We start from the raw sequence: 11,619 nt of genomic DNA on the forward strand, positions 1-11,619 counted from the left end.
GTTTGTTTTGTAAATATTTTAACGATCGACTGCTGCAAACCTTCGGAAATCGAGAAAAGCTGACCAAAACTTCCAAGATTTGATCAATTCGAGTCAAATTTGGTATTTACAGGTTTTCAGGGTCGCTGATTACGAATTTAATATAAAAAAAAACAAAATGGCGGATCTAATATAGTGAATAATTTTTGAAAAAGTTTAATGATTCACGTAAAATTTGATAAAAAAGGGTTTTTGGGGTCGCTGATTACGAATTTGATATCAAAAATAAAAAAACAAAATGGCGGATTTAATACGATAAATAATTTCCGAAAAAGTTTAATGATTCACGTGAAATTAGATATGAAAGAGTTTTTGGGGTCGCTGTTTATGAATTTTATTGCAATTTTATTTATTTTATAAAGATATAAAATGTCAAATCTGGTTTTTTTTAAATAGCACATTCATAATAACTGTACAGCTTTGACATAAATAAAATATTAATATGTTAATTTTTTGAACTCAATTTATTGTAATAAATAACTAATTTCGTAAAAGGAGATCCTAAAGTTGAAGCCAAACTCTGACGGAGTTGCAGCGCCGCCTTAACGAAATTAAAAATGTCGATAAATTATCAACATTTTTAATTCTGTTTTCTATATTACCATCCAACTCAATATATGTGGCGTAGGTCTATTCAGATTCAATCTCAACAAAGTGAAACAGTAAACAAAAAAAAAGGATAGATGTTCTAATGTTTATTCTTTTTTATCTCCGTCTCTAGTGAGACGGCAGAGACGTAGAAGTGCATTCACGAGCCGAATGTAGACAGACCTGATGTACAGCCTGATATATATACATACACACATATGCGTGCGTGCGTGCGTGCGTGCGAAAAAAGAAAGATACAAATTAATATTGATTTTATAAAACGTGTAACGGCTTGTGCATATGTGTATGCGTATTAATTTGCTGCTTGAGACCCGTGCTGTGACGGGAAGCGAAAATGATTGAGACCTTGATGGTTGTTATAGCTGAGTTTTAATCACCTTTACAATGTCGAATAACGTACATACAAAGAAAAACGGACAGAAAAATAACTGTTAGAATGCACGCACGCATCGACAAGACGGACGAGACAAGAGAGTTACGTTACTAGGCGAAGAAGGATCCTAATGTTAGCAAGCGAGAGTGGGGGGGCGCAGTGCGCAGGACCATTCAAGCCAGAAAGATTTGAGAACGCAAAAACGGCGCGAAGGAAAACTGAAGAGACATGCGTAGCGTAAACAAACCGCCGCCCTTGAAAGTATCAACTTTCAACATGATAAAGTGTATGAGAACTACAAGTTCAAATGAAATAAAGGATAAGACAAAGGTATAACATAACTTATTTCTAGTGATCTTCGGAGGGAAGTAAACACAGACGCGTTATGGAACGTTTGTAAGTTCCTTTAGCGGTACGTAGAGTTACAGTACGAATAATACCGTCATCACCGGGATATACAGCTTGTATTCTAGCGAGGGGCCATGTTAAGGGCAAAGTAGAGTCTTCTTAAAGAAGGACTATTTGTCCCACGTGTACTGGATTTTCCTTGATCATCCATTTAGTTCATTGTTGGCAATGATGTAGATATTCTCGTAACCATCTTTTCCAAAAGTGTTGTCTTAACTGCTCGACATGTTGCCAGCGAGAAAGGCGATTTACAGGTAGCCTTTCTAAGGATGGTTCCGGGTAAGAAGTCAGTGGGCTTCCTATCAAAAAATGTCCTGGAGTTAGCGGTGTGAGATCATGAGAATCTGATGATAGTGCAGTCAGCGGACGAGAATTTAAAATGGCTTCAACTTGAACAAGCAATGTTTCTAACTCTTCGTATTTTAAGTTGGTCTCCTTGGTTATACAAAGTAGATGACGCTTGGCAGACTTAACTGCAGCTTCCCATAGTCCACCTTGGTGAGGCGCTCTAGGGGGTGTAAAGTGCCAGTTGATTCCTTTAACAGATACATAGCCGATAATCTGCTGTTGGTTTTGTTGATCGTTGAACACTGTTGCTAGCTCAGTTAGTTCACGGCAAGCACCTTTGAAGTTTAGGCCGTTGTCAGAATAAATATCTGATGGATGTCCTCTCCGGGAAATAAAGCGCTTTAAAACGTTTAAGAAAGCTGCGATAGATAGATCTGTTGCTAGCTCAATGTGAACAGCAGTAGTGGCGAAGCATACAAAAATTGCCATGTAGCACTTGACTAATTTTGCGTTTTTTCGAGTTCCTTCCTTAATGTAAAAAGGACCAGCATAGTCAATGCCACATATGAAAAAAGGCCGTTCAGGCACTGTAATTCTATGTTTAGGAAGGTTTCCCATTAATGTAGAAGCCATTTTTGGAGATCTGCGAATGCAGACAATGCAATTGCGTACGATTTGTCGGGTAACATCTCTAGCAGAAACGAGCCAATAATTTTGACGTACAACAGACAATGTTGCTTGAGGGCCTGCGTGGAAGTGTCTCTGATGTGAATAACAATGAGACGCGAAAAGGGATGGCGACCAGGAAGCAGTATGGGATGCTTAGCGTCATAAGGAAGATGAGAAAATTTGAGTCGACCACCAACTCTTAAAATCCCTATTTCGTCGATGAATGGATTTAGTCGTAAAATAGAGCTATTCTTATTAAGATTTTGCTGTTTTGCAAGTAATTCTAGTTCTTTAGAGAAATACTCTTGTTGAATAAGCCTTGTCAAAACTTGAATAGAATGGGCTATTTCATTAGGTGAGATGCTGTAGACATGAGAAGCTTCAGTATGTTTGATCCTTTGTTTCAACTTGTTGTAAAATCGAAAAATGTATGATACAACACGAAGAAGCTTCATAAGACTTGAAAATTGTTCAAAAATGTTGAAACCCTTTTCGGTGGTGGCTGTGGCGATGGCAACGGATTTGGCTTCAGGTATGTCCTGGTGGTTTGTTGAATATGGAAATTGAGGCCAATCTTCTTTGTTGAGATTTAACCAGGAGGGTCCTGACCACCAGAGTTGTGACTGAGGTAATGATGCAGGAGAAATGCCTCTGGACAATAGATCAGCTGGGTTGTCTTTACTACTGACGTGGTGCCAGTCTTGAATAGTAGTTAATTGTTGGATTTCACCAACGCGGTTGGCAACAAATGAAGTCCAAGTGCGACTAAAAGACTGTAGCCAAGCTAGTACAATGGTGGAATCAGTCCACAGGTAAACAGATCCAATTTTGCATGTTAGGCTTTTTAAAACCTTATTAGTGAGCTGTGCCAGCAAAAGAGCTGCACATAATTCGAGTCGAGGAATAGATAATCCCTTCAAGGGAGCAACTCTATTTTTTGAGCAAAGAAGATTAACCGAGTGTTGACCATCAATGCCAGTAGCACGCAAATAGATGCACGCTCCATAGGCAAGCTCGCTGGCATCAGAAAAACCAGCGGTGTTTTTAATGTAACGAGCATGGGCACATTGCAGCAAATTGTTCACAGCAGTCGAAAGTACAAAAGAATAAAAATTGCAATGCGACCCAGAGTAAAGTAGAGAGTAGCCCTAAGGTACTCACCTGACAAAACTAAAAGGATTTATAAAGTTGTCGAAATTTATAATAATGAAATAAATGCTTTGTTTGATTCAGGTAGCGACATAATCCTCATGCGTGCGGAATTTTTTGTCAGCATAGGAGCTCCAAATCTGACTAAGCGGTCGATTAAATTTTGTTGCGTGGGCTCAAAGGAAAATGTTACCTTAGGACAAACTCATATAAAAGTATGTATTGACGACGAAGATTTTGAAGTTGATTTCCATGTGGTCCCTGACGCACTCATAAATGATGCCATCCTTATTGGTTCAGATTTTTTAAGCAATGTCGATGTGCGAATAATAGGAGGTAAGATAAAAAATATTGTAAAAATAGAAACGAATCTGACGAAACACCCTTTGTCAATAAAATCGATGTTATTTCGGAAATAGATGAAATAGATTTTTCACAAGTAAGTGATCAAGACCACAAGAAAGAAATTAAACGAATTATATGAGATTATAAGCCGTAGAAAACTAAAGACGTAGGAATTAAACTACAAATTGTTGTAAAAGACAAATTACCAATTTATCAACGCGCCCGCAGGTTAGCACAAGAATTAAAGATTGTTGATTCCCAAATAGAAGCATGGTTAGAGCAAGGTATTATTCAGCCGTCATATTCAAATTACGCTAGCTCTATTGTCCTAATAAAAAAAAAAAAACGGTACTACACGATTATGCGTAGATTATCGCAAACTAAATGATAAGATAATAAAAGTCCGTTATCCATTACCAATTATAAAAGACCAGATTGACAGACTACAGGGTGCTCGGGTTTTTACAACGTTAGATTTAGAGAACGGATTTTTCCACGTGGCAATAGACGAAGACAGTCGCAAATATACGGCATTCATTGTACCTAACGGGCATTATGGGTTTTTACGGATGCCATTTGGACTGAGTACTTCACCAGCATATTTTCAGAGATATATAAATGCTGTGTTTAATCAACTAGTTGCAAAGGAAATCGTCTCAATATATATAGACGACTTGATTATATCCTCTGTTGATTGTCAGGAAGGTCTATCGCGATTGAAAACAGTCTTATCCGTAGCAAGGGAGTACGGTTTAAAAATAAATTGGAAAAAGTGTCAATTTTTACAGACAAAAGTTAACTATTTAGGTTATGATATAGAAAACGGGAACGTCGCGCCTGGGGAAGATAAAACTAGAGCAATAAAAGATTTTCCGACCCCAAAAGATGTAAAAGCGGTACAAAGCTTCGTAGGGCTTACAAGCTACTTCCGAAAATTCGTGTCGGGATATGCGACGATTACTCGCCCTCTGACTGATTTAGTGAAAGAAGATCGGCGTTTTTCTTTTCGCGATAAAGAAACAAAAGCATTTAATCAACTTAAAGAGATTCTTTGTAGCAAACCAGTGTTGCGCATATATTCTCCTAACGCGGAAACCGAATTGCACACCGACGCGTCGAGTCAAGGTTTTGGAGCGATTTTAATGCAACGTGATAGCGAAGGTCGTTGTTTTCATCCGGTTTATTTTTCGAGCACTAAAACATCACCGGCAGAAGCGAAACTACATAGTTACAAACTAGAGGTTCTAGCAGCTATAAAAGCAATTAAAAAATTTAGAATATACTTAATTGGTATTCCGTTTAAGATAGTTACCGATTGTCAAGCGTTTGCATTAACTTTTAAGAAAACTAATTGTTGTGCTAGGATTGCGAGATGGGCGTTTTTCATGCAAGACTTTATGTACACTATTGAGCATCGTGCAGGAAGTCGTATGCGACATGTGGATGCTCTCAGCCGGAACTCACTACCCGCAACGATGATGGTGAACGAGTGCCGGGAGACGATTACAGCCAAATTGAAGAGGAGTCAAGTAGACGACGATGAAGTTAAGAAAATTTGGAGCAAAGCCGATTTGGACGAAGCAGATGACTACTTAAAAAATGGGCTGTTACACAAGATAGTTAACGACGAAGCTTTAATAGTTGTACCGGAACCGATGCAATCCAGTATTATTCGACATGTTCACGACCGAGGCCACTTTGCCACTGAAAAGACGGAAAAGTTGATAAAGATGGACTACTGGTTTAAAGGGATGCGTCCGAAGATAGAAAAGTATGCGCAGAACTGCATCAACTGTATCTTAGCTGAAAGAAAATCTGGAAAACTTGAAGGATGGTTACATCTAATCGACAAGGAAGGTGTACCTTTTGGAACGTATCACATCGACCATCTGGGACCTTTACCTTCCACAAAAAAAAATACGTGCATATCTTCGCAGTGATTGACGGCTTTACAAAATTTGTCTGGTTGTATCTGATAAAGACGACAAGCACAGCCGAGGTAATAGACAAATTAGTCAAATAAAGCGCTATCTTTGGATATCCACGACGTATTGTATCAGATCAAGGCAGCGCCTTCACCTCACACGACTTCAAGGAGTACTGCAAAGACGAAGGAATTGATCATACGACCATTGTGATCGGAGTGCCTCGAGGTCAAATAGAGAGAGTCAACCGGACACTGATACCACTCTTGACGAAACTGACAATCCCAAATCCTGCCGAATGGCACAAGTACGTTGAAAAAGCGCAGAGATACCTGAATAATGTACCTAGCAGAAGTACTGGAATGTTGCCGTTTTATCTCTTGTTTGGAACCAGAATGAAGATGAAAAAAGACCCTGTAATTAGAGACATCATAGAAGCAGAAACAGCGACGTTGTATCAACAGGAACGTGAAGAATCTTGGAATCGGGCAAAACAATCTATCGCTCAAATCCAGGAAGAAAACAAAAGACTTACAATAAGAAAAGATAAGCTCCTCCACATTATCAAGAAGGCGATTTAGTCGCTATAAGACGCACACAAGGTGGACCAGGACTAAAATTCGCTGTTAAATACCTGGGTCCTTATCGTATTAAGAAAACACTTTGCAACGAACGATACATCGTCGAGAAAGTAGGAAAAGAAGAAGATCCACGCACAACATCCACTGCGGCAGATCATATGAAAGGGGAAGACACATTATCCATATCTGAGAACAGATATAAGTAGGATAGCCGAGTGTGGAATATGATAAAGCACCCTCTTAGTCCACGCACTCGTAACATAGAACATCTAGGGAGAAAATTACATGATCGTTACCAAGGAGACAGACAAAAAGACAGACGACAATTAGAGTCGGACGAGGGAAAGCGTGCTGAGACGTGCGAGACGAAAGCTATCTCCTAAAGACGTAGTTGTGAAATTCATGTATCGGGCTTTTTTATCCTTGTATCCAATTATATTAACCAAATACACCTTTGTGTTAAAATTTAATAAATCTACAGTTACATCGTTAATCGCAAACAATTCTGCCTCAAACGTAGAATCCGCTACACATTTCTGTTTATGACAGTTCCACATTATAAGCGATTTTTCTAATTGAATCACGCCACCCGAAAAAGATTTCATTTTAGTTCCATTTCCCCAACTCGCATCACTACTCGCGTTCAATCTGCCTTGTTCTCGACGTATTGCACTTCGATGCTAGGTTTCGTGCACGTGCCACGTAGTCTGCTGCTGTTTCCTTGTCTTTCATTGTGATGCTAGATAACTCGACTGTGGCGTCGATTTTCGAATCTTCGAGACGTCGAACGTAGGTTTCCTTTATTTTCAGCCATAGTTGCCTCGCGTGGAATTCATCCGCGAACTGCATTGCCTGGTCGTCGGACAAGATTAGCTTTATGATAGACACGACGTTGTTGTTATCGCTGTCCCATCTCTCGCGGTCTTTGTCGTTTATAGGTCAATCGGTCGTGAGAACATATCTAACTTTTTTTAGGCCTAACACGGCTTCTACTTTCATAGCCCATACGTAATAATTTGTCGCCGTGAGTTGTGGGATACTATTTGTAGGTATCTTATCTATTTTCTTTCTTTCCACGTGGCCGCTTCTTACCTCGATCGCTGAATTTTCTTATTTTTTGGTTTTCGCTCCCAGCAGCTTCCGATTGCACTAACCACGTTCTGCTACCACTTTGTTAGGTTAAAATTGAGAGAATCTCGGATAGATGCGAATGAAAGTAAGATAGCTTTATTACAAACGGGCGAAGATGTGTGTCGTCTGGCGGCTTACAGCAGAAGAGAGAGTACGCGGGAAGAGCAGCGCGCCATGAGACATGAACATAGGGTATAATACTAGTCAGATCGGAACTCGCATAACATAAATGTACTAGGTCTACCAACCTTTTATAAACGAACTAACTAAATTTAGTACAATGAGTACGCAAAACTTCACAGTTAATATTTAGGTTTATGAAGTCTCTGAATTCGAATATCTGAATTTCAAAAATCAAAATGACAAATTTAATATTGATGTTTGAAAGGAAATATAAAATTCTTATAAAAATGACTAAAATTTTTAAATATGTACGTAATATCTTTGATATCGCTCATTTAACTTTTTCCCTAGGAAGGAAATGTGAAAAATGAAAGATTTCTCCATTACCTACAATGATAAAAATTTTCACTTTTTATATTTCGATCCTAGGGAAAAAGTTATACAATTAATATCTTTAATACATATCTAAACAAAAACGCCTTCCACGGTCGTAGCTAGATCTTGGTGCTTTTGTATTTACTCGTGTGATTTTATATACCTTTTCAGATTTAACACAAACTGCGCGCCGTTACTTTCGATTGTAACACAGCTATAATCGAACAAGAGTCAGTAATATCACATTCATTATTAAATTAAAATTAATTTAATAATAGACGATGTTCACTAACATCAAATATTAACCTTCTCCCCCTGAAAAAACTATAAAGAATTTATTGCGAAAAATATCATCTCAGCCAGGGTTCGAACCTGGGAGCCTGGAAACCTTTATAAATATTTATAAAAAAATATGTTTTATTTATGTTTTACCTTTTCGATAACATATATTGAAATGATCTATTAGTGGTGTGTATGCGTGCGTGCATGCGTGCGTGTGTGCGTATGTGTGCATGAGTGTGTGTTCGGGTGGTCCAAAGAAAACGACTATTTTTTTCTTCATGTGCTTCACTGGAAATCAAAAGTATATGTTGCAAATATATACTCGTAAGTTTGAATTTTTGTAGCCAAAAATACTGACAGAAAGTCATTTATTTAATTCTTCAAAACTCGAATTTTTACAAAAATAACATTTAAAGGCTTAAAAATTTGTTTTGACCAATTGCAGTCGAAAATCGTTTGTAGTTTCTTTGTTCAATGGAAAATATATTATTATATACAGAAACTTAAACATTTATTGATAGATAGCGCAACAGTCATAAAATGCTCAAAAAATGCAATTTTTCTTAAGCCTGGCCCTTATTATACCAACACCAGATTTAATTTTCTTGACAAATTTTTATTAAAGTAAAATGTTTTTATATAAAATATACTTTTATAAAAAATATATTTTATAACAGTTTTTATAAAAAAATATTTCTATACAAATTTTTAAAAATATTTTTATAAAACATATTTTTATAAAAATATATTTTATATAAAAATATTTCTTTTTAACAAAAATTTGTCACAAAAATTAAATCTGGTATTGGTATAAAGGCCAGATTTGAAAAATCGCATTTTTAAGCATTTTATGACTGTAGCACTATCTATCAATAAATGTTAAAGTTTCTGTGTATCATAATATATACTCCATTAAACAAGGAAACCGGTACCACAATTGCAAAACAACATTTAATTGAAGGTTTTGCTTTCGGTACAGGTAAAGGCTTCCGAGCATAGAAGCGCGGAGGAATGGGCCGCGTGGAAATGTGCGGCTGGACAAATGTGTCCTTAGGTTTGGCTGTGTGCCTTTTTACACATGAGGTTGATCGCTTTAGTTTTCTAATTGGCAGTGCGTCTTCTGATTGAAATCTAAGGCGATCTGGAGGATTTGAGATCGATTCTTTGGGAAATGCAATTGCTGGATCAAATATACCAAATGAATGAAGCTTTTTCCGTAACTCCTTTAAAAATACCTTTCTGCCATCGCGCTTGCAGCGTTTCCTTCTTTTCTTCTGTGTCATGTTTTATTAAATATGTCATCTTTAAATAAAATCTTAAGGGAGACTTGCCACGAGAGTGTGAAATTTTGAATATCTTACCTGAGCTATTTTCTTGTTTGAAGAGAGAAGAAAAAATAATGGTAGCGAAGAGATTTTGAAAGAAGTGAGAGGAGAGAAAAAGAAAAAAATAAATCTGCTACAGCTTTCTACAATAGAAGAAATAAATTTCTTTTGATGAATCTAGAGTATTACTTTTTATTTTGGAGCTCCCTCGAAATTGATTCATTAATAATAATGAAGAGAAGAGAAACCTTTTAAATTTTGACTAGAATCATTGTATGAATTTTTATGAGAGAAATATAAAAGTTTGAGAAGGCTCAGATAGTGTACACTAACCTGTGTTACCAGTCTGCGCTTCTTTCCGAGAGGGTTTTAAAATCGGGATAGAAGAGACTTCAGATAGTGTGCCTAATGTGCGCTAGTGTGTATTACCAGCCTGCGCTTTTTCTTAGCCACTGAGAGGAACTTTGTAAAATTTGATTTTCAAAGAGGAAGATAATAGATAAATGAATCTTTTTGAGGAGTTGACTCTAGCTTTATTTAAATAGGTTTTTAAGAAAAAATTTTAAGTTTGACATTGTTACGTCCAGAATTCTCGAAATAAGTCTCTCGGGTCGGTGGGCAGGTAGAGACTTAGAGAAATAATTCGAGCGAGGTAGGAAGGACGGAACAGGCCTAATCTCTCGCACACATGTCTCCGGGCGAGTGCGACGAGTCGAATGCGTCAGGTGAGTCAGAATGTAGGTCAGGTGTCGAGAATGACGACCTATGACTCTCATTCAGACTCTTGCATTCGTGTAGTCCTTATTTTGCGTAAACGAATTGAATCGCTTTTACGCGGGATCGGACTAAGTGCAATTTTATCGGAGCGGGAATTAGAGGTGATTGATGTAAAGAAAAATGATTGAAATTAAGAATTACAATTTTATTTTAACATAATAAAAGAAATAACCAATTACAATGATAGGTGATGACTAAAATAATAATTATTAATTTGCAAATAACATTTTTTGTTAATAGAGAACATGTATAATAAAAAGAAGAAAAATCTTATGTTTTTAATAAAAAACTTAAATTCTAATTGGTTACATTTGTGCTTAACGAGATATAAGTGTGCATGTGTAGGTGTATTTTATAATCAAGGGATTTTTAGTTATCCAGGTAAGCTTTGGAGCGAGTCGAAGATTTCTTCAAATTCATTGAGTACTCTTCGATTCGCTTCAATATTTTCATTTACTATATTCTCTACCTGTTCGGGAGTAAATAATGAATCGGAATGTGGGTTTTCTTGGGGAAACTCTAGCGCGGGGGAATATGGATCTTCCGGAGGTCTTCGAACAGGTGAATCGGAATTACGATGAAAAAAATCGGGGGAAGGTGTAGGAGGAAAATCTGTAGGAGAAAAGGTTGAATCCCGAGGAGATGCTAAGGGCTCTGCAAAAGGATCGAAGGTAGAAGACGGTGACCCTGGTGGTTGTTTAAAATCTGGTTCTACATGAGATCCAGGAGAGTAAGAGGGGGAAGGATAACGACAGGGGGAAAAAGAGTGTGATTCGGGGGACGGATTTGAGACTGGCGGAGATGAGTCGGTCGGTTCGTCGGAAGTACTCAAATTAATTAGAGCGTTAGGCAAAACAGAAATTTTTGCTCGCTGATTGCGTAATTTTCCGCAGAGCGATAACGATGCGCCAAGCCTCCGGAGCTTCTTATTTCGGCGATTCCGACAGTTCTTAATGGCTCTTCGAGTTTTATGGTCAGGGACTCGCTTACGCACTAAAATGAATTTGAGAATTAAGGCTACGTTCTCTCTTTCTTATAAAGGGAAATAAAATTTATATTATAACTTCTTGAAAGAAGAAAAAAGAAAAGCAAAAGGAAAAAGTTTGAATTAATAAAAGGAACGGAATTCTTCATTTCCGCTGGAAGCAAAGAAAATTGCGAATTCAATCGAACGAGAGTTCGATTGTATCCAGCAGGGAATAAGGAGAGTCGCGGACCCA

At 37.5% G+C, this 11,619-nt stretch overlaps 1 protein-coding gene across 1 annotated transcript; it reads right to left on the reverse strand.

Annotated features, from left to right (window-relative positions):
* Nucleotides 1-1,585: 1,585 nt before the first annotated feature.
* On the reverse strand, nucleotides 1,586-3,446 carry LOC120358749. Its single transcript, XM_039454000.1, has 3 exons — nucleotides 3,386-3,446; nucleotides 2,441-3,266; nucleotides 1,586-2,360 (listed from the first exon to the last, which is right to left on the reverse strand). Exons 1-3 carry the CDS (start codon nucleotides 3,444-3,446, stop codon nucleotides 1,586-1,588), a joined length of 1,662 nt encoding a protein of 553 aa, XP_039309934.1.
* Nucleotides 3,447-11,619: the final 8,173 nt, after the last annotated feature.

The sequence above is a fragment of the Solenopsis invicta genome, chromosome 10 (assembly GCF_016802725.1).
Source record: "Solenopsis invicta isolate M01_SB chromosome 10, UNIL_Sinv_3.0, whole genome shotgun sequence".
In the NCBI taxonomy this organism is placed as follows: domain Eukaryota; kingdom Metazoa; phylum Arthropoda; class Insecta; order Hymenoptera; family Formicidae; genus Solenopsis; species Solenopsis invicta.

What these genes read in the sequence shown, in the direction of transcription:
- LOC120358749 (XM_039454000.1), bottom strand. Translation starts at nt 3,446, where the DNA reads ATGCTCGTTACATTAAAAACACCGCTGGTTTTTCTGATGCCAGCGAGC. An exon ending in AGCGAGCTTGCCTATGGAGC is followed by an intron (nt 3,267 to 3,385) that starts GTGCATCTATTT and finishes AATTATGTGCAG; the next exon opens with CTCTTTTGCTGGCACAGCTC. An exon ending in CTCAAGCAACATTGTCTGTT is followed by an intron (nt 2,361 to 2,440) that starts GTACGTCAAAAT and finishes CTGCATTCGCAG; the next exon opens with ATCTCCAAAAATGGCTTCTA.